This window comes from Mustela putorius, unplaced genomic scaffold (assembly GCF_011764305.1).
Source record: "Mustela putorius furo isolate JIRA1106 unplaced genomic scaffold, ASM1176430v1.1 tig00000129_pilon_pilon_pilon, whole genome shotgun sequence".
Taxonomy (NCBI): domain Eukaryota; kingdom Metazoa; phylum Chordata; class Mammalia; order Carnivora; family Mustelidae; genus Mustela; species Mustela putorius.
The window spans coordinates 9910540-9934294 of NW_025421290.1; the positions used below are offsets into that span (position 1 = coordinate 9910540).

Sequence of the window (23755 nt, forward strand, 5' to 3'; positions counted from 1 at the left end):
CACTGTTCTGCGGAACAACAACAACAAAAAAAAAACACACACAAAACATTCCACTTATTAAGGAATTAAGGAATGCACAGTTGGGAAAGGGGAAAGATGGAGAATGAAGTGAAGCGGGATGGGCAGAACCCTAAAGTTTCTTTTTTATCTCTAAAAATTCTGGATGATTCTGGTATTTGCTCATCATTGGTCTGCTTGGTCAGAAAAAGAAATCCATGATTGCAAACCCCTCTTCTGAAAATTCACTTTAATGTTCAGATTTAGCAAAAAATTTTGATCTCAGTTTTGAAAGTGGTATTGCCTTTGCCACTCTTTCAACAATATGCCTACCATGTGCTACCCTCAGCTGCCACACTCAGCACCAGTGATCTGACTGAAAAAAATCAGAATCCACACTGTCACGGAACTGCATTCTGGAGGCAGGTATCTTCCCTGAATAAATAACATCATGTATCATGCTCAGTACCATGAAAGAACAGAGTATTGCAACAGAAAATGACGGCATGGCGGAGGGGAGATGGAAGTGGGCATATATCTTACTGAAGGTCAGGGCAGGCCTTGCTGACTAAGTTACATTTAAGGTGAGAGTTGAAAGACAAAGTGGCAATCGGAAGGGAAAGTGTTCGGGCACAAGGAACAGCAAGGGAAAAGGCCCAGTGGTGGAAAAGTTTTGTATATTTGAGGATCTGATAGAAGGTTTCTGACTACAGAGAAGTATGAAGGAACATGGCATGAGTTTATTTTCTGAGCACTTAATATATGCTAGACATCATGCTAAGTACTTTAATGCACACTCTTACATCATCATTACCAAACCTATGAAGTTAGAGTTTCCCTCCCCATTTTCAAAAGGACCTAAACAAGCATAGGAGAGATTAAGAAACTTGTTCAAAATCACATAGCAAGTGGTGGAGTGTGGATTCAATTCAATGCAACATGAATCCAAACTTACAGCCAAAGTTAGAAGATAAGCAGAAGACAAATCAAATAAAACTTTATATGCCACAGTAAGGAGCTTGAATTTTTTATTCTAAGTGCAGTGGAAAGCCACCAAGAAATTTAAACAAAACTGTGACATTATCTGATTTACATTTCTGTGGCTGCTGTGTGGAGGAGTTATATGAGTAAATGAAAGGAAACCAATAAGGCATCAGGAAAGAAATGGTATTTGTCTGGACTAGAAGCAAACCAAACCGAGACCTGTTTTGGAGCAAATCAAATTAGCCTTGCCAATGACTTAAAGACATGGGATAAGAAAAAAGGGAAAGTTGGGACACCTGGGTGGCTCAGTTGGTTAAGCAGCTGCCTTCGGCTCAGGTCATGATCCCAGCGTCCTGGGATCAAGTCCCACATCGGGCTCCTTGCTCGGCAGGGAGCCTGCTTCTCCCTCTGTCTCTGCCTGCCACTCTGTCTGCCTGTGCTCGCTCTCGCTCCCTCTCTCTCTCTGACAAATAAATAAAATCTTAAAAAAAAAAAGAAAAGAAAAAAGGGAAAGTCTAGAATAACTCCCAGGTTTCTGGCTTTAGTAACAAATAGATGACGATGGATAATCATGAAATAGCTTAGGATCAGACTAAGTTTAGGAAAAAGGGGTAGTGTCATTCAATTATTCAATAAATCTTTACTAATTCTAACATGTGAAGGTACAAGAGAGTACAAAACTGATGTAGTTCTGTCTTCCTACAGCTTCCACCACTGGAGTGTGGGGGGGGGGGTAGACAAATTGACATGTAAACCATAAGAGAGTGCTAAGTGCTATGGAAGACAACAAAGCAGGTGGGAAAGGAGGTTACAATTTTAATTAAATGGTTAGAGAGAGCTTCTCTAACATATGAGTTGAGGTTTGAAGTATACAAAGGAAGCAGCCCTGAAGATTTCTGGGAGAAAACAGCTCTTGGCAGTGTGAGTAAGACTGCCCTGGCCCTTAGGCAGGAGTGTTCTTCATATGTTTGAAGACTGGCAGGGAGGCCAGGGTAGTACAGCAGAGTAGGTAAGGGAAAAAAGAAATCAGAAGGGAACAGACAATATGGAACTTCTGTTAAGGATTTCACCTTTTTTTACTTTGGGTAAAACAAAAACCCTTGCAAGATCAAAGATTTGTAGAGTAGAGGAGTGGTGTTACTTCAGCTGCAAGATGGAAATTACACTATAAGGGAGCAAGGGTAGAAGCAGAAACTCAAGAAGCAATATTCCTCTCGTGGATCAAACCAGGAAATAGTGAAAGGGTCAGATTTAGATAGGTTTTAAAGAGCAAACAGGATTTCTTGACAGAATTAGATATGGTGGTGTTAAGAAAGAAGTCAAGGAAGGCTAGGAGGTTTTTCTGACCTGTATCAAAGAACAATATAAGCTACCATTTACTGGGTTGGGATGAGCATGGGAGGAAAAGATTTATCATGGAAAACCATGAGTTCAGTTTGCAATCTTAAAATGGAGATACTTAATTACAAATTTAGAAACAGATGTTGAGTAGGCAGCTGCTTACTGGATCTCAAAGAGGTCTGGGTTGGAGATACAAGTCTGAGAGGCATCTTTTACGCATGGCCATTATTTAAATCATGGCAGCGGATCTGGGAAAAAATAGAGATAGAGAACTGGGGCCAGAACCAAACCTCGATAAACTCCATCAGTTAGACCCTACCATCTCGTGCCTGGTAGTCTTATAGTGAAACAACTGGTTTAATTTTTAAAGCTATCACTTATTACACCAGCAATTTCTAAAGCCATCAAGAGCATCAATGAGACACAGTAATGAACTAAAAAATTACCATACAAAACTCAAAAGAGAAACTGCATTTATGATGAGAGAAATACTAGGAACTCAAAATGTCTCCAAATATAGAGATTGTACAATCCTGTAGTTAGGTACATGATATGCGATATACTCAGGCTGTCTGGATTTTAATTCTGGTCCCTGTGCTTATTATCTGTGCGACCAAGGCAAGGCACTTACTGTGCAGTGTCCTCAACAGTAAGTTGGAGATAAAAACCTACTGTCTTGTTGTAAATGAATACTTGAACTTTCGCTCTCAAAAAGTTACCTTACTGTCAATGACACTAAACAAAAGCTGAGATCCTGCAGTTAATCACACTAATTTTTCAATTATCTTAACCAGAGACCACTAGCTCTGTGTTTAGTTTCAAAACAAGGCCAAAACATGCTTTGATATTTAATTCTCTTAACTAAAGGCTTATGGCTCTCAGTCTGGATTTTTAAATAAAGCCAAAACATCGCCAAATGCCTTAATATCCAAAGTGATCTTTGGAGGCATAGAGGGGGAAAGAGAACAACTAGCTAGTCCTATTGAACACATCAGAATAAACATGTCTCCTAACAAGGTCCAGCTGTGACATAGGGCACCATGGCCCGAATCCTCCTCAATCAGTTATCTGATTCTCTCCTGGTCTCTCCTCTAGAGAATGAACGTGCTTTCGAAGATAAAGAAAGGTTAAACCCAGCTTTTGAATGAAAATCCAGCAAAGTGCCGAGAATCCAACCCTATGACAGCAATAGGGGAAAACTCCTCCAGGGTCACCATCTATCCCTTACCTTTAGTACCCAGGAGCACCGTAGGGTTGGACTCCTCTCGGGGAGGTGGGTGCTGGGGGGGGAAGGATGCTGGTGGGGAAACCACAACCTTCCCTCTTCTGGTCCCCACCCCCGACCCCTGGGAGCAAAGCGGCTACCCTCCCCATATTCCCTCTCCTCTCGCGGGGCTCCGGGCCCCGGACCCGAGCCCCAGGCTCTAACCTCCATTCGCAGAGCAGTAGGAGACACCCAGGGAAGAAACAATAGAGCCGTGGCGGCTGCCGTACCTCTCCCGGTCGCGGCCGTCGAAGTAAACGAAATCGCCGTTCTGGACGCACTTGGCGCAGGTCAGCCGCCGGCGGGTAGTGTTGCACAGCGGACACCGCTCGACAGCCACGTACAGCCCCTCGGCGTCGTCCACAGAGTCCACCAAGTCCCGAGCGAGCGGCCGGGGCCCGCAGCCAGGAGCCTCCGGCGCCCGGGCTCCCTTCCCACTGGGAGACGCCATGATGGCCTGAGAGCAGAGCCAGTCACGTGGGATTTTGTTTTCAACCAGGTGCATCCTGGGCGAGGAGGAGGGGCCTGGGGAGGCGCCGAGAGCGCGGGCGGGGTCCGACGAGCCCCTTGCCCAGCCTCTCCGAGCTCGCGGCCGGGAGGGCGGGTCGCGCTGTTGCTCTTCCTGTCTGCGGAGGGGGAAGCCTGCCCGAAGCGTGGATGACGTTAGAGGAGCGAGTCAGCCAAGCAAAATGTCATCATCCGTTTCTTCACGCCAAGGCTACAAGTTAAAGCCTCAAGCTCGTGCAAGAAATAGTAATATGGTGCCCTAGGGATTCTGGGGAAACGGGAACAAAATAAGGGAATTTCTTTAATTCGCTACGGGTGGTTTTAAATTTGCTGCAAGTACAGCGAAGTCGGGTGAGGGGGCTGGGTCGTGGAGAGAGGCAGTATTTGGGCTCACCCACCTCCTTTATAGGTTTGTGATTTGGGTCAAATTCATAACTTCTCTGTACTTGCGTTCTTATCTGTTAAATGGAGATATTGCCCCTACCCAAAGTCGGGAGGATGAATCATACGTTTAACCGTACTCCGATAGTACTCTACTGATAATAGCGAACAAGTGGAAACAATCGTGCTAAACGTGGAAATCAACGTTCTCTTTCTGAAAACTGAATTTTAAATTAATGTCCAACATTCTTCTACTCTGGGCCATGCTCTGAGAAAGAAGGTGAACTAGGTAGAATTTAACCGAATTCGATGACTCCAAATTACTTTCTGTGGAGGTAAACAGGGTGCGTGGGAAGATTAAGGTAGAGTAATTCGTGTTTGAAAATGCCTCCAAACTACAGAAGGAAAAAAGAAAAGTGTGCCTATAAGTCAGTTTACCTAGACCAGTGACTCTCTGGGATTCTTCTGGTAGGCTGTCAAGTGATAACTGCCTTGAATTCTCTAGCTGCGACTTCTCGCCCAGGTATCACACCCAAAGATTCGCAGCTACCTCAGAGGCATAAAGCGATGGAAGGGGAACACCACAAACTTGGCAAGTCAGAAACTGACTCTCCCTCCTCACAAATCGGTTTCCTCATCTTGGTGCAAGACGTCATAGAATCCCTGACCACTTGGGAACCAGAGCCATGAGTCCTCTTAGCCCCATCTCTCCCTGAGAACCAGCACATCTCCATCAAATTCTGAAGATTCTGCAATCTAATTAGGTCTTGCATCTGAACCCTTTGCTCCATCCTCCCAATCTGGTCTATTGTAATACCATGACATAGAATTTTAAAGGCACAAGAAAGCAAGAAGTCCCTAAGCTGTTTTAGCTTACGCTAAACCTGAATGGTTCCCCAAAGTTTCTTTTAAGCAAGAAGAATAATTTCCTCTGATCATTTCAAACAAAAGGATATATAATTTGTCTTAAGGTTTCAGACTTTCACGTTTCACTTGTATTCTGATCATTTCAAACAAAAGGATATATAATTTGTCTTAAGGTTTCAGACTTTCACGTTTCACTTGTATTCTGACAGGATCCTTCATAGTGCCTGTATAGTGGCCAGGACCATCCCTCAATATTTTAAAAGGCAAAAAAATAGACACAATTTCTACCCTGCCAGATGATGTTGCAGATATAATCTATTCTATGCAGTTATCTGAAACTTCTGTATATTACTGTGTATTTTCAGAGAACACATTAACAGACTAAATCTTTCACAAGAGCAGAATATTAAATTTTAATGATTAAACATCATTAACATCATTCTAGCAAGGCCCTAAATCTCTCAAATTCTGAAGTGTTTACTTTTTCCGTTTTTAAAATAACATACACGTCATTTTTGAAAAAGAAATTTCTTCAGTTCTTAGGCATGGATGTTCCCATAGAATCATCCTTTAACAAATAGAGTCAAAATCTGTGTGGAAAATCTACAATCCAGTGGTTTGCGCTGGGCTTATGCACACACTCAAAACAGTATAATGTGAGATGCTGAGTGACTTGCTCAGGCTTATGCACACACTCAAAACAGTAATAATGTGAGATGCTGAGTGACTTGCTCAGGCTTTTTTAAAACCCTTTAGAATAGGATAGATGTTTTCAAATGCTTCATAGATCTCAGAACGTTCTTTGGCACCTATAAAGAAACCCAAGTTGATACAATCTTTAATATAAAGACAATACCCAAATTTTCTTAGGACTAAAATTTCATTGTTATCTCCAAGTACTTTTAATACAAATACATCTCCTTAGGTTTACTTGGGAAGTAACATTTTGGTAAAGACAAAAGAATTTGCTGGTGACAGCCATATCCCACAAACACATACCCTAGATCAGAGTTTTCTAGTACTTCACTACATGGGCGTATCAGTTCATCTTTTGCCTCACAGAGCACAGTATGAAATATGGGGCTGTTATCACTCAGCATGCCATGAACAGGACCACAGAATATGACCTTCATCAGGACCTGTGGACACTTAGCTATCAGCAAATGGGACTTCCTTTGATCCACTCAGATCTAGCTAATATCTTGATTCCCTAATATTGACTAACAGGGTGAGACAAACTACAGCAAATGTTTTACATTTCATTGTATGAGAAGAGATTATTAGAGGAAGAAAACTGTACCCCTGCCATTCCTTAGTGACTTAAGTTTCAAGGGATCTTTCATTAGAACTGCTGTAGGGATTAAAATAGATAAAAACATGAATTAGACATGGTCTCTCCTCTTGAGAGGTGATCAGTCAGATGTTCATCTCTCCCCACCACCCACTGCCACTAACTCCACCTTCAAGGCTACACAGGTACACTGTACAGAGTGGGGCGGTACCAGGTTATAGACCGGTAATACTGATGTTTAGATGGATCTCTCAGCTAATCAGGAAACTACTGCCTGATACCACTGGCAGGAGGTTAAGGAAAAGAATATAAAAACAGCATGAAGAGAAATAGAAAATAGCTTAAGCTGATAAAAGACTCTTCCTTGAGAGCCATAGAGCTAAGGCTCAGTAAGAGAAATTGCCAGTGAGAAGTGGTTATCTGGTTTAATCACAAGACTAAGAGGAGGGGCGCCTGGGTTGCTCAGTCAGTTAAGCATTAAGCATCGCCTTCTGCTCAGGTCATGATCTCTAGGTCCTGGGAGAAGCCTGCATCCAGTTTCCTGCCCAGCAGGGCATCTGCTTCTCCCTCTCACCTTATACATCTACCCCCACTCACAGTCTCTTTCTTTCTCAAATAAATAAAATCTAAAAAAAAAAAAAAGATGAGAGGAAATCACCAAAAGGAGGATCACCAGATTTGAGAATCAGGTAGAAATCCCAATTCAGAATCAAGGATGAGCTGTAATAATAATTTTTAAAATGGAAAATAAAAAAGTTTTGGCAAAGATACGAAGAAATTAGAACTCTCATACATTGGTGGTGGGAAGGTAAAATGATTCAACCACTGTGGAAAACAGTTTGGCAGTTCCTCAAAAATGTTAAGAATTACCATATGACCCAGCCATTCTACTCCCGGGTATACACCCCCCAAATTGGAAACAGGTACTCAAACGACGTGCATGCAGACACGTATTCATGTGTCTATTCGCAAGAGCCAAAAAGTGGAAATAACTCAAATGCCCATCAACAGATGAATGGATAAACACATTGTGATGTATACATACAATGGAATATTACTTAGCCACAAAAGGAATGAAGAATGAGGTTGTTATACATGCTATAGTGTGTGAACCTCAAAAACATTATACTAAGTGAAAGAAGCCAGACACGAGAGGTCACACGTTGTAGGATTCCATTTATATGAAATATCCAGAATAGCTAATTCCAGAGACAGAACGCAAATTGGAGGTTGGCAAGGGCTAAGGGGAGGTAGGCAGGGAGAGAAACTGCTTAATGATATGGGAATTTCTTCTGGAGTAATCCAAATGTTTTGGCACTAGCAAGAGGTGGTGGTTGCAGAAACTGAGTGTACTAAATGTCCCTGAATTATTCACTTTAAAATGGTTAGGTTTATGTTATGTGCATTTCACCTCAAGTTTTTTAAAAAATGTTAGAGAGTCAGTAAGTCCTTATAAGCTTAAATTTCTTTGAGAGGTTGGCGAAAAGTTACTTATTTGGGACACCTGGGTGGCTCAGTGGGTTAAGCCTCTGCCATCAGCTCAGGTTGTGATCTTGGGGTCCTAGGATGGAGCCCTGCATCAGGCTCTCTGCTTGGTGGGGAGCCTGTTCCCTCCCCACGCCCCCACCTGCCTCCCTTCCTATTTGTGATGTCTGTCAAATAAATAAATAAAATCTTTTTTTAAAAAAGTTACGTATTCATCGCTGATGAGTTTACTATGTGTGAGTCTCTGCCTTCAAAGAAGATGTGGGGTGGGGGGAAAGGATGAGGAAGACGGTGAGTTACTGACATGAGTAACAGAAACTCTGTACCTTGAGGGGTAGGGAAAACTCCATAAGCCTCAGATTTTTATTACAGGATGAATATTTTAATTTCTCAAGTGATCGTTTTTGTAGAAACCAGTGAGTTGGGAAAGCAGTAAGTGAAATACCGTAACAAAAAAATCCTGCCTCTGGTTTGATGGACCTTTTCTGCTTCTAGGTACATTTGAATGTGACAGCTTTCTTATTAGGAGACAGTGAAGTGGAGTAGATCTAGCAAACACCCACCTACCCATTCAACCTCCAATCCCACCCACCAAAATCAGCATTCCTTTTATATTTAATTAAGAAACAGAGGGTCTAGGTCCAACATTCTAGGTAACTATGTACTTCAGTTTTTCGTAACACTTAAATCATACTTACGAAAATTTTGATGTCCCTGTTTAGCATTCTGGCCTCTGCTAGAGAGCAGAAAACACCCATCGCCCAGGAGGAAACAGACACTGAGAATGATCATTATTTTATATCACTGAAAAACTTCTGTAGACACAAAAGGGCTTTATGGGAATTAACTAATCCAATTCCCTTCATTTCCTTCATGGGAAAACAAGGCCCACCAAGATGAAGTTCCCCTGAATCATGGACAGCAGCCATGGATGAAGTCCTCAGTATCTAGTATCCCTTCTAAAAGTCAGAAAATACTATGTACAGAAGAATGAAACTCAACCATTCTCTTACACCATACTCATGTTAAGACATGAGGCTGGAATCTATCAAAATCCTAGAGGAGAACATAGGCAGTAACTTCTTCAACATCAGCCACAGCAACTTCTTTCAAGACATGTCTCCAAAGGCAAAGGAACAAAGGTGAAAATGAACTTTTGGGACTTCCCCAAGGTCAAAAGCTTCTGCACAGCAAAGGAAACAGTCAACAAAGAGGCAATCCACAGAATGGGAGAAGATATTTGCAAATGACACTACAGACAAAGGGCTGATATCCAAGATTTATAAAGAACTCTCAAACTCAACACCCAAAAAACAGATAATCATGTCAAAAAATGGTCAGGAGACATGAACAGACACTTTTCCAAAGAAGACATACAAATGGCTAACAGACACATGAAAAATGCTCATCATCATTAGCCATCAGGGAAATTTAAATCAAAATCACATTAAGATACCACCCTATACCAATTAGAATGGCCAAAATTAGCAGGACAGGAAATAACAAGTGTTGGAGAAGATGTGGAGAAAGGGGAACCCTCTTACACTGTTGGTGGGAATGTAAGTTGGTGCAGCCACTTTGGAAAACAGTGTGAAGATTCCTCCAAAAATTAAAAATAGAGCTACCCTATGACCTTGCAATTGCACTACTGGGTATTTACCACAAAGATACAGATGTAGTGAATAAAAAGGGGGGCCATATGTACCCCAATGTTCATAGAAGCAATGGCCACAATCGCCAAACTGTGAAAAGAGCCAGGATGCCCTCCAACAGACAAATGGATAAAGAAGATATGGTCCATATATACAATGGAGTATTACTCAGCCATCAGAAAGGACGAATACCCAACTTTTGTATCAACATGGATAGGACTGGAGGAGATTATGCTGAGTGAAATAAGTCAAGCAGAGAGAGTCAATTATTATATGGTTTCACTTACTTGTAGAGCATAAGGAATAACATGGAGGACATTAAGAGAAGGAAAGGAAAAATGAGTTGGGGGAAATCGGAGGGGGAGACAAAGCATGAGAGACTGTGGACTCTGAGAAACAAACCGAGGGTTTTGGAGGGGAACAGGGTGGGGGGTTGGGTGAGCCTGGTGGTGGGTATTAAGGAGGGCACATATTGTATGGAGCACTAGGGGGTGGTGCATAAACAATCTTGGAACAGTGAAAAAAATAAAAATTAAATTTAAAAAAAGTCAGCAAATAAACATAGCCAGCATTTATAACTGGGTATTACCATGAGGGGATTTGGTCCCTTTAGTCAAACACTTCCTCACCAAAAATAAGTATCACAACTTTATGGGAACTGCCATTGGTCCTGTAGTCTTAATAATCTATAATCAAATATCTCAATCTGAAGCACCAGGCTCCAGCTAGAGGACTCTAGCTTTTACGCAAACCTGACCAGTCTTTTCCTTTAAGTAATAACGAGCACCACTGTGGGGGATAAACACCATTCCTCACCATGGTGACAGAGGTGGAAACTCTGTGGCCTGTGCAATAAAGAAAGGACTGGCTCTGAAATCACTCTGGATGAGCTTAAATACCAGCTCTACCATTAACTCGGTTTGAATATCACGGGCAAGTTGTTCAACTTCTGAGTTCCCATTTCCTTACCTATAAAATAGCCTTCTCAGAGGGCTGCTATGAGTTTTATGAGTGAACATTTGTAAAAAGTCCTTTGTAAGCCATCCCATTTTATAAAATCTAAGCCATTATTATTGTCCTAGAAGAACAGGCTTCAGGATCAGGGATGTTGGGGCAGCTGGCCCAAGCACACATGGTCTAATGTAAGAGCCAGTTCTCACACAATCTGTGTCCTTCCCCAGGGCTGATTCCTGGCGGGGACTATGGGGACTGCAGGAGATTTGCTTTTCCATCCTCAGCACCTAAAAACAGTATGGGTACCTGATGGGCACCCAAAGTTGATGAAATATCTGCCATCTGTCAAGAAGGTTTATAAGCTCATCCCTACCCACTTAGCCAGCCCAAACATCAATTTCCAATACTGCTTGGATTTTCCAATTCTATTTTTACGCCAAGTCATAACTACGTACCTTATTTTCCCTATGATACCATATGTGTATGCACACAAGGGAAAAGGCTTACAAATTGCAAGAGACGGCATTAAATCCTTCCAAGTATACATTTTACAGCGTATACTAACTTGCTTTATTGGGGGACTCCCAGTAATGACTGGCAGGGGTATGCTCTCTCGGGCCTACTCGCTAACAAGAACTGCGGATGTCTAGCTGATGGACAGTCCCCCGAAGTAACAAAGACCCAGCTTCTTAAGAATTATGCTGGAGGGAAAGAAAGAACTGTGAAAGCATTTTAGATGCTAGACTAAAGCCTCTTTAGATGTCAGATTCCCATCATCAGGACAAGGCAGCACAGCAAGACTCCAGTCTTCCAATGCTAAGGGGGAAACGAGTGGGCTTTCACCAAGGGAGCACCAGCTAACGTTTATAACACATTCACCGTCCACTGGTACTGTTCTTTGGCCTGCTCACACAGAGCAGGTAGTTTCTCTGGCCACCTGCCTTTTACAGGTGTGGAAATCAAGGTGAACTTAAACTCACCCAAGGCCACACAGCCAAGAAATGGTCGAGCCTGGATTCAAAGCAGACAGTTGGTTCCCAGAGCCCAGCCTCTTAGCCATCACATGTGCTACTACCTCTCACCACTAAAAGCATTTCTCTTTCCTTAAGCTGATGAGGAAGAGAAGGGAAAAGGTGACCTCAAAGACCACAGAGGCGTCTGCACAGACACCTAAGGAGCTGGGGGACAGGGTGAGTACAGGGAGGGTGGGGGCTCCGGAGCCAGGCTGCTCAAGTTCCCACCCGTGTCGTAGCACATACAGTTGTCTGACATTGTTAATGACTTCTCCACTGGCCCCATTTTCCAGGTGAGGAAACTGAGCTCCTCAGTGCAACCTCATAGAATTAACTAGAACCCACATAAAAGCTCTTATCACGGCACCTGGAACGGACACACCCAATGTATGTTCACTTTATGGTGTCTGACCTTAGAAATGAAAGCTGACATTATTTGCTGTTCATTGTATATCACTCCAGCAGATCCTAGCTATATTAGTTTTACTGTGGTTTGAGAAAGAAAAATCCTAGGTCCTAAATATCATACCAGCTACAGGAAAACAGCATGGGCTTGGGAAAACAGAGTTAAGCTTGGCTCAGGTCCTGTTGCTTTCTGCTGTCAGGGGGCACAATGCAGTAGGGCGGTAGGGCTTCTTTGCCATCAGCTCACTTAACTATAATTAGAACATTCAGATGTAGCCTTGGACATGGTGGCCCCAGCTTTGGCACCTCAGGGAGTAAGACAATTTTACACGGATAAGTTATTTTCAGAGGCCCTGAAAATGGCACATGATACAACGGTTTAGAATTGCACTTACGGTAGGTGTGCTGGTATTCTACAGTGCCTACCTAGGGAAGGGCTGGGATCCATCATTTAATTACAGCAGAACGCAGAATGCATTTATAATTTCAGTACTCTAACATTTTCTAGGCAAAAATTATTAACTCTTGTTGGGACCTTTCAAAACAGCTCTGCAGTCTTGCTGTGTGGGCCTCTAGGAGTCTCCTGGTGCAATAATGGTCACACTCCACGTGACCATCTCCTGCTAAAATACTTGAAGCAAGGCTAAAGGGAGGCTTCCTTGGTCCCTTTCCTTAGGTTTATACCCAAAATTGGGTCCTTGCATTTTTAAACCCTTTGCAGGTGAAAAGTCTAGATATGCAAGGATAAGAGAAAAAGAAATATGTGTCTCAAAGTGTGAAGCAAACATAACCTAAACCATGGACTCTAGAGGAAGTGCTTTTAAGACAGTATAGTGCAAGCAGGGAAAGATCCCAATAGATAATTACTCCTATTTCAGTATCAAGACATCGGTTGTCTTTTTCTACATATTGTAAGCAGAAGTTTGGACTTCAGTTAATACAACTCATTCCTCCCTTCACAAAACTGATGATCTGCACCTCGCAAGAATGAAGAAGTTCAGCTTTGTTTGTTCTACATGCTGAACTCATAACAAGCTTTCAGGGAAGGGTACTGCACTGTCTTTGGCATTGCACGTAGACACCACTTCTGTCACTCGAAACTTGTAGCAAATGTGTACATGCAAGTTGTTTTCCTTTTTCCTTTTAATTGGGGTAAGCAGGAAAGCTGGTTTGAATTAAGGATATTTAAAGGGGCTTGTTTTGTGTATCTATACTAGAAACTTAGCCTGTGCTTGTCAACGGGCACTTTTAATAAGACTGATTAATAACGACACATAGCAAGTAGGTGAACGTGCCCTTCCCAGGATCTTCAAAAGTTTGTTCCTTTCCATAGGCTGTATGCTTGTTCCAATATTTATATTGTTCAACTTACTTGGCATACTTTCCCCCACTTCCTTCAGGACAGATAGGAGTAAACTTTATGTCAGTCACTTGGAGGTCTTGATTATTCTAGACTCTACATTCACGGTATCTGAGAAGCTGTAGGTTTGCTGTATTTGAAAGGCTCTTGAATTCCAAACAAGCTTTCCCCACTTCAAAGACTAGTTATTTGTTACAGTAAAACAAACAATGAAACTTTACTGGGAGTTCTAAAAGAAGACTTAAGAACAGAAATTCCATGTTTTTGGATGCTGAGTGATAACTTCATATAGAAATATAAAGGTCAAATGGAGTCATCATGAATTAATAATAAGGAGACTGATACATCATGGGAAGCTGGCTGGCTGGCTGTTTGACGTTGGGCGTAATCAGTATGGCCTCCTGCCGTACGAGGTCAGCATTCATCTCGATAGAGAATAGTAAAATGTGTAAGAAGTCAGACACAATTAGATAAAAGAAGCAGACTTCAGGAAGATGGTATGGAAAAGAGTCTTAACAATTTACCTCAAGAATTTTAACCCTTCTCTATGTAAAAATAAACCAACTGGAAAAAGCTATAAGTGTAACAAAGAGTAATTACTTTCAATATTATGGTGAACTCCTATAAATCCTTACGGGAAAAAATAATTTAAAAAGTAAGTAGACAGAAAGAAGTAAGTTATGTACACACTCTACAAAAGATAAAATGCTATTACTTGAAGAGGTTTTAAAAAATCATCAATTTCTATTTCTGATTACCAGTGAGGTAAGGCAGTGAGATCATTTTCACTTACAAATTTTCTTTTGTGCCATTTTTGTTTTGAATGCTACTGAGAGTTTGTAAAAGATACTTAAGCAGGAGCACCTGGGTGGCTCAATGGGTTAAGCCTCTGCCTTCGGCTCAGGTTATGATCTCAGGGTCCTGGGATCGAGTCCCACATTGGGCTCTCTGCTCAGCAGGGAGCCTGCTTCCCCCACTCTCTCTCTGCCTGCCTCTCTGCCTACTTGTGATCTCTCTCTCTCTCTCTCTCTCTCTGTCAAATAAATAAATAAAATCTTTTTAAAAAGGATACTTAAGCACATTGCTGGTAAGAACATATCATGGGAAAGAACTATACTGCGTATCCCTTTAAAAAAACAACTTGGTAATTTGTACTCAGAATCTTAAGAATAGACCTATCCTTCAACAAAGTTCCACTTCCGAACATCCACAGTAATTATTCTCCACACATAAAAATAGCCAAATGTCTGTGCCATTATAAGCAGCAAACAAAGAAGGAGCATTTAAATGTTTTACAATGGAAAAATAAGTTTGATATGATAATATGTTAGAGCAGAAGTCAGGAAACAGACGGCTAGTCCTATTTTTGTATAGCCTATGAGCTAAAAATGGTTTTAAATTCAATCATTAAAAAAATGGATGGGGGCAAAACAAAACAAAACAAAAAACAAAGAAGAATATTGCATGACCCATGTAAATTATACGAGTTATATTAAATTTACATTTCAGCATACTTTCTTTTATGTAATGTCTATAGCTACTCTTGCACCGAACATGGCAGAGTTCCACTGTTGCAACAGAAGCCCTATGGCCACAAAGCCTAAAATATTTAGTGTTTGGCCCTTTACAGAAAAAAGGTTTGATGACCTCTCTGTTAGAACACTGTGCAGCTGTGAAAAGTGTTCTTGAAGAGTTTGTAACAATGATCGAAGCTACGTGGTATAATGGTTAATAAAAATGCAGGATGTGAAGATAAGCATATATATCAAAAGGATGTAAAAACATGAAAAAATTATAATTTTTTGGGTATTGAGACCAATGAGTGATGGTATAATCCTTCCTGCTTTTTTTCCCCCAGGTGTTCTACAATATTAAGACTTACTTTATAATGGTGAACAAAGCTATTTAAAAGGAAAAGCAAAGCAACATGTAGCTACGGAATTTTATGAAAGTCAGAAAATAACCTTAGAACTTACCTGTCAACACAACTTTTCCAGATACAAAGATAAGCAACACAATCCGTGGTTTCACCATTCTATAAATAAGGCCAGGAAACAGTTCAGGTTCATAACTGTTCAGATATAAAAGGAAAAAGTTAAAAATAGTGCTATTCAACTACTTTCCCAAAACATTTGAGATCCAGCATGTTAAAGCTACTCTACCAAAAACTTTTGGCCATCTTAATAAAAATAGTCTGGAGTGCCCTATGCAGTTCCTTGTGACGATCAAGAACAGAATTCATCTTTGATCATAACATTTTTTCAAGTGCAGGCCATGCTAAGCTAGAAACTAAGGTAATGTAGGGCATCAAATTTAATGTATTAAGATCCTGTTGGTTAAAAAAAGTCTATCAATAATAATACATAAACACACTTTCTAAATTTCTTAAATTATCCAAGTTTCCCAATAATGAGCATATTTTCTATATATTTATAAACTGCTAAAGATAACAATTTTAGAACCTATGAAGTTTTCCAGACCACCATCATTTGTCTCTGGACAAGTGCTGTAAAGAAAACTAAACTACCCTAACACTTAAAAATTTAGGATTTGTAGGGCGCCTGGCTGGCTCAATTGGAAGGGCACTGGACTATTGATCTCAAGGTCATGGGATCAAGCGTCATGTTAGGTATAGAGATTACTGAAAATAAAAAAATTTTAAAAAAAGAAACTTAAATTTAGGATTTGGTCCTATAAATAGTAACTCACTCGTATTTACTACTAAATGGAGGAGGAGGAGGATAGGGCTAAGAATTGCTTTAGTCTCCCCCATAGAGAAGTAGAGAGACTCTTAGAAAGGCTTAAGGAGACTTCAAAGAAGAAGTCAAGAGTTAAAAGGAAGCTGACAAAATAAATGCAATGGCTAAGAACAGATAAGGAAAAAAAAAGAAGAAATCTGAGAAATGAAACACAACACACATAAATCTTTGCTTTTAATGGGTGAATCAGGACCACACAGAAAAAGTCTCTCTGTTTCATTCTGCAATGAGTAAGACCCATACAACAGATGTGAAATCTCCTACTGGTACCAGAATGATGCGTTACAGCAGGGAGGCTATCCTTCTGAAGCATATGGAGTTGGCTCTGGGTAGACTTGTCTTCCTGGGATGTTACTCTTACTACAGAAGGCCTGTCAAGACTTTACCCATTTACCACCTCTCAATACGGGAGTCAATGATACTGGCTGGAGCCCTGGAAAATTTGTATGGGAGCAGAGGTTTGAACCAAGAAAGTGAAAGCTAGAGACACAGAAGGAATGCTTCCATTTGATCTTCCAACAGAATCTTAGCATTTTTAAGGGGAAAGAGGTGGGGGTGTGCCTTGTTGGCTCAGTTGGTTGAGAGTCTGATCTTGGTTTCAGCTCAGTTCATGATCTCGCAGTTGTGAGATCAAGCTCCACATTGGGCTCTACACTCAACAGAGAGTCTGCTTGGGCTGCTCTCTCCCTCTCCCTCTGTCTCTCCCTCTGCTTGTGTTCGCTTTCTCTCTCTCCTCTCTCTTCCTCTTGAAAATAAATAAATAACTAAATAAATAAATAAATCTTTTAAAAAGAAGAGGGAAAAGAGAAAACAAAGTCTTCGGTATGTAAGTGATGGCAGACTGCTGTTGGCTTTCACAACCATAGTTTTAAGATGCCAGCACAATAAACTTCCAAGGAGACACTTACTTCATTTTACTTATCCTCTGCCTCATTGCAAGAGAAAAGTTGAGGCAAGGGGGGAAAAAAGGAGATTTTAGAGAGGGATGGAGAATTTTGTAAGTTCAAGAATAACAAACTTTTGCCAATCTCTTGCCAACCCAACTTCAACTCACCATTCAAGTCCTGGCTTAAATGTCACTTCCCATGAGAACTTCAACCTGCACACTCCCCTGACCCTATTGTATTAAATATCCTGTTTAATGGTACCATGGCACTGCAAGGGGTGCCCACCTTGGAGTTACTGTGTTATCTTTAGTTACCATATTGTCTTTAGCTTTTCGGTCTTCCCTTTTAGACAGTGAGCTCCATGAGGGCAAGGAACAGTGGCCGTATTTTTTTTCTTCTTTTTTCCTTTTCCCTTTTTGAGGTAAAGAGAGTGAACCAGCGTGGGTTCAGGGCCTGGGAGGGTAGAGATGGGGGTTGGGAGGGGGAGAGGGAGAGTAGGCTGCATACTCAGCTGGAGCCCATTGCGGGCTCAACCTCACAACCCTGAGACCATGACCTGAGCTGAAATCAAGAGTCTGATGCTCAACTGACTGAGCCCCCTGGTGTCCTGAACCCTGGCTGTACTGACTATCATGGTCGCTGTAGCATCTGCTCCATGGTAGTCACCTAGGTATTATTCACTTAAGAAATAGTTATTATCAGGATAGCTTGGATTTAGAAACTGAAGGAAGGGAGAACAATGCTCAGGGAAAACTGGAAATAAATACGGTGTAGACATACTGACATCCCCCAGTGACAAGGGGATACTTGTGGTATCAGATGCTACTACACAAACTTGTAGAACCAGGGGAATTAAAGGAACTTGAGGTTTTAACATAGGCTAACTTTTTTTTTTTTTTTTTAAGATTGTGTTTATTTGAGAGAGAATGAGCAAGCACGAGCAGGGTAGAGTAGCAGAGAAAGAGGGAGAAGCAGCCTCCCTGCTGAGCAGGGACCCAACATGGGGCTCAATCCCATGACCCTGAGATCATGACCTGAGCCCAAGGAAGATGCCTAACTCATGGAGTCACCCAGGCGCCCCTTGACATAGGCAAACTTGACCTAATAATTACAACTGATGTGGGCCATGGTTCCCCACACAGTTGCAGACACTTAAAGAGAGGCCTCATTTTTTTTTTTTTTTTTTTTTTTTTTTTTTAGTTTATCTGGTCAGAGAGAGAAAAAGTAAGCACAAGTAGGGGAGTGGCAGGCAGGGGGAGAAGACCCCCCACTAAGCAAGGGGCCCCATGTTGTACTCTATCCCAGGACCTGGGGAACATGACCTGAGCTGAAGGCAGACACTTAACCAACTGAGTCACCCAGGCGCCCCATGAGAGGCCTCACTTTAAAGACACAAACCTGTTGGGAGAGAAGTGTTTTAATGCCCAGTGTCATCAATACACACACTGGAGCTGTAATCCATAACGTAACAGTAGAGCCTGAAGGGCAAACTTTTGGAGCAGGCAAAAGAAAGACTAGAAAGATAGTGGGAGGGATACGATGCAGGCTTTCTTGCTAAATTTTTTGAAAAGATGGATGAGATCATAAAACTGTTCCAGAATGAAGATAGAGCAGTGATGGACCCCTCCAAGTGGCTAAAGTCAGCTCATATGATGAACTCTCATCTTGCCCTGCTCTCCATTTTATCTCTCAGAACGTGGCAGTAGTGACAGGAGGCACTCCTGCTCTAGACTTAAACCCGAGCTACAAAGACGACAGTGTTGGAGAAAAAGAAATGAAAGGCACCTTGGGAGGAACAGCACAGATCATTTTAGAGCCCTTAAGAGCCAGAGAGTGGAGAGCTCAATCTGATGGAGACAGGCAGAATTCAGGCAGAGATCTTTCATACGTTCAGAAAAAGTGGGTTTGGAGAAGAGACAGACTGGTGGCCCATGGTTGAGAATCTGGAAGAAAAAATAGCTTCTGTGTTGAGATACTCTTAATAACAACGGTTATGAATTTATAAACCATCCCAAGATTGAAGAAAGAAAAAGATCCCTAAAGAGGCAATATTTCTTGCATGGGGAGCTTTGCAGTGAGCTCAACAGGCACCCAATAAGCACACATTGAAAGAAAAATTCATGCAGGGAGGAAAAAAAATACAATCAAGGGGAAAATAAACATTGCCTAAAGAATATCACCAAAGCCAAATCTCAGCATGAACTTGGATTTAAAAAAAAAAAAAAACTAGGAAAAAACAATGCAATTTTTAACAGCTGTTCAGAGCATGTCTCAAAAAGAAGGCCAGCGAGTGTTAGAAAAAGCTCTGCTGCAGGACCCCTGCTCACTCTGTTCATAGGAATGACCACTCCAGGGCAAAGGGGAGGAAGAAGGGAGCAAAAGGACAGAAGTTGAGGCTAGAGAAGGAGAACGTTAAGAGCGTCTGTGATTCTGAACAGCTCAGTGGCCTTGAACTGGTATATGTGCCCCCAGGGTGGTGGGGCCCCAGGGCTGACCCATTCGCCTCTGTCACTGCTAAGGGCCCAACAGTCTGGGAGAAGCATCAAAGCAGCTGAGGGGAGAGGACCCTGAGCCTCTGCTGGTGAGACAGGAGGTTACGTGGGAAGCAGCAGCCTACAGAGGCTCCCTGAGGAGCAGGAGTCCACTAAAGAAGAAACTGGAGAGGGGGCTAGAACACAAAACCCCTGGAAATCAACAGGACAGTGGACACTCGATAGACTTGCCTTCACAGAATGTGCTAGGCCACTCTTTCTTCATCCTCTCCAACCCTCTTCCCCATGCCAGCTGTCAGCCATCAGCCCCTTCAGACCTGCCTAACCCGTCTCATAAGCCTTCTCTTCTGGGGTCCCACCCTGCCCCCAAGGCAGGTGTGCCTGTCTCGGAAATCTGCACGGTAGTGAATCTCAAGCCTCTGGTGAGCAGGACTGACACCACCTGTGAGCTTGTTAGAACTGAAAATTCAAGGGGTGCCTGGGTGGCTCAGTGGGTTGAAGCCTCTGCCTCGTGGTCCCAGGGTCCTGGGATAGAGCCCCACGACATGGGGAGCCTGCTTCCCTTCCTCTCTCTCTCTGCCTACTTGTGATCTCTGTCAAATAAATAAATAAAATCTTCAAAAGAAAAAAATAAAAAAGAACTGCAAATTCAAGCAACATCTGGGACGATGCAGCCCAGGTAGCAAAGTGTTTTCAGAAAAGCAGGCCAAGTGATGACTGTGCAGTTTAATTTTGAGAACCATGTTTCAGAAGACTGGACACATGCAGTAACCAGGAAGGAGTTAAGCTCAGCATGTTAACCCTCTCACATACAGTCATGAAAAAGAAAAACTCCATTTTCTCCAAAAGACACACTATATATGGGGCCCATAACACAACTGCCGTATCTTTGTAAACTCAGAAAGTTACAGAAAGGTCATACCTACTGAACTGCTGGTGGGTTAACACCAGACCTTCCAGCCTGATGGCGAATCTCACATCGCAGCTTCCAACCATGTTCTGAACTTTAAAATCAAGGAATCTTGCTGGGAACCCCAGCTTCTGCACGACACGAGCATACTTCCTCGCTGCAAGTCGAGACTGCTCCTCACTGGGGAAGGACAAGTGTGTTTAAAGAGATCTTCATCATTCTATCCTCTATACTGCTTGAGCTGTGCTCACACACTTCCCTGATTGTACTTTTAGCTTTTTTTAGTACTAGGTCTATCTTTCAGTATATCTACAAACCTGTAGATGTGGAGGACACAGCCCAGCCTCCCCTACTTGTGTCCTTAGCACCTAGCCAAAGGTATGGCACAATGGTCAAAGCCAAGCCATATACACGTTTGCGTCTTACTTTGACATCTCTCACATATAGCGTATTTTTCTCCTTTACTTGTTTTAAATGCAATTAGATAAAATTAACTATTCCCCTGGTTCTCAAAATGTGTGCAGCAGAGCAGCACCACCTGAGAACTTGCTAGAAATGCAAAGTCCCAGGTCCCAGCCACAGGCACTCTGGGGTTGGGGCCCAGCAATCTGTATTTTAACAAGCCCTCCAGATAAATAAGGACACATGCATTAAAAAAAAAAAATCAACATAAGAAAATAAGAGGTATGCCAATTAAGTGGCAAAGACAGGATATTAGAACTTGAATCTTTATGCAACAAACTACATTTAAAAACAAACAAACAAACATGAAAACATCTTGAAACCTGACCAGTTTTGCTTGGGCTTTCTCACAGAATGTCACTCAACATACACCCAACATGAGAAAGAAAGAAAGTCATTCAACTTTGTGGCCATACTCCTTTGAGCATTTGTCTTGCTCCAACCCTAAACCCAAGTCACAGAAGGTGAAGTTCCACGAAGTGAAGCTTTATTTGGCAAAACAAAACAATGAGTGGCAAGGGATGAAAAACAAGGGCAAAATCTGGTGGGTGAACCGTGTGAACTCTACCTTCTCTTATGGGTTGCCCCATCTTTACTTTGAAAACCAAAACACCTGATTTTAATTAATGAATTAATGTATATTAATTCCTTCACATATTTCACTCCACTCCACGTTGCTTTTCCTCACCCACTTCCAACTCCTGAGTCCCTCGCAAGGTCATGTCTACAAGTTAGCACCGAAATAAATGGTTTCTATTTTGAAAACATACAGTCTACTAATTGGCCCATTACATTGCCCATTGCGCTCATGTTTATAAGGCCAAATTTTAAGAATTTGAGTGGCCCTGTAGTTTCGTGAGATATTAGCTGTGAATAGGACATTGAAATTCCCATGCAAACAGCTTGTGGTTAGAGTCTACATTCATGTTCTTCTATGATCATTAGGAAATAAAGAACCTTGAACGTCACCACCAATGGTGATAACCACAGATTACATTTAACACTTTTGTACTCCTCCTGGGCAAAAATAGCTATCCTTCACTTGCAAACTTTGGTTATTACAGCTAAAAAGAATAGGTTTGTATATCCTTTTTTGAAGAGAATTCTGACAGCTCATAGACTAATCAAAATTTCACAAATCTCTATCCAAGACTCAAGAACCAAATAGATTTGACTAACAAGTATTTCTTATTACCTGAACTCAGTATTCAAACTTTCACCATCAGATTTTGGGAACCAGATAAATTCAGATTGGGAAAGATACTCATGAATATGTATGTAATATAAGCATATTTTAAAGTGAAAGTTGGATAATAGACTTATAATTTAGTTCCTATTCCTCTATAACTTAAAACAATGTTACCATCCTTCCAACTTGATATGTGTGTGTTTTAATTGCTTAATATTATTTTATTTAATAACCTATTCAAAACTTTATTACTCAGTATTTGTGTCCCATGTTTTAATTTTTATCCCCTCCCCCCATTTTACACAATGCTGAAATGAACATCCTTGCAGATACCTTGCAGGGTTGTCCAATAAGGACTTAAAAATGGTAGATCTCTAGGTCCAAGGATGTCATATCAACATAGGAGAAAGCCCAGAAACTTATCCAGATACATGTAAAGAATTTAATATGTAAAAACAGGTAGTGGGGGGAATGGATTAAGAATAGACTCATAACATAAATGTACAAATCCTCCACAAAATATTAGCAAACCACATATAACAATACATTAAGAAGGTCATTCACCATGATCAAGTAGGATTCATTCTGTCGATGCAAGAAAGATTCAATATTCACAAGTCAATCAACATGATATACCACATCAGCAGAATAAAAGATAAAAATCATTTGATCTTTTAACAGATGCTGATAAAAATATATGACAAAATTCAGCATTCATTCATAATTAAACTCTCAACTTGGCTTCAGTGGGAACATACCTCAACTTAATAAATTCCATATATATGAAAAACCTAACTATGGGGAGCCTGGGTGTCTTAGTCATTAAGCAGCTGCCTTCAGCTTGGGTCATGATCCCAGAGTCCTGGGATCAAGACCCACAGGGGCTCCCTGCTCGATGGGAAGCCTGTCTCCCCCTCTCTCTCTGCTGCTCCCTTGTGTGTATTCCTCTCTCACTGTCTCTCTCTGTCAAATAAATAAATAAAATCTTAAAACAAAACAAAACAAAACAACCTAACTGACAACATACTCAATGGTGAAAAACTGAGAGCTTTTCCTCTAAGATCAGAACAAAACAAGGATGTCCACTGTCATTACTTTTATTCAATGTAATACTGGAAGTCCTAAACACAACAATCAGGCAAGAAATAAGAGGTACTCATCCTAGTAAAGAAGAGGTTAACTGTCACTCTGTGCAGATGACAAGATACTATATATAGAAAATCCTAAAGAATCTATAAAGAACTCCTCAAACTCAACACACACACAAAAAAGATAATCATATCAAAAAATGGGCAGAAGATATGAACAGACACTTCTCCAATGAAGACATACAAATGGCTATCAGATACATGAAAAAATGTTCATCATCACTAGCCATCAGGGAGATTCATATTAAAACCACATTGAGGTATCACCTTACACTAGTTAGAATGGCCAAAATTAGCAAGACAGGAAACAACATGTGTTGGAGAGGATGTGGAGAAAGGGGAACCCTCTTACACTGTTGGTGGGAATGCAAGTTGGTGCAGCCACTTTGGAGAACAGTGTGGAGATT

The 23755-nt window shown here is 41.5% G+C and overlaps 2 protein-coding genes across 2 annotated transcripts in view; both read right to left on the bottom strand.

Annotated features, from left to right (window-relative positions):
* The window catches only part of ATG14 (autophagy related 14), a 36578-nt gene extending 32496 nt beyond the window's left edge, over positions 1-4082 (bottom strand). Inside the window, exon 1 of the mRNA XM_045069770.1 lies at positions 3817-4082. Within this exon, the coding sequence (XP_044925705.1) occupies positions 3817-4037 (221 nt within the window). The 5' untranslated portion in view covers positions 4038-4082. The remainder of the gene's footprint in view (positions 1-3816) is intronic.
* Positions 4083-6073: 1991 nt separating this feature from the next.
* The window catches only part of TBPL2 (TATA-box binding protein like 2), a 29348-nt gene continuing 11666 nt past the window's right edge, over positions 6074-23755 (bottom strand). The window contains exons 5-7 of the mRNA XM_004739318.2: positions 20562-20729; positions 15478-15572; positions 6074-6150 (exon numbers count right to left, since the gene is read on the bottom strand). Of these exons, the coding sequence (XP_004739375.2) occupies positions 6074-6150; positions 15478-15572; positions 20562-20729 (340 nt within the window). The remainder of the gene's footprint in view (positions 6151-15477; positions 15573-20561; positions 20730-23755) is intronic.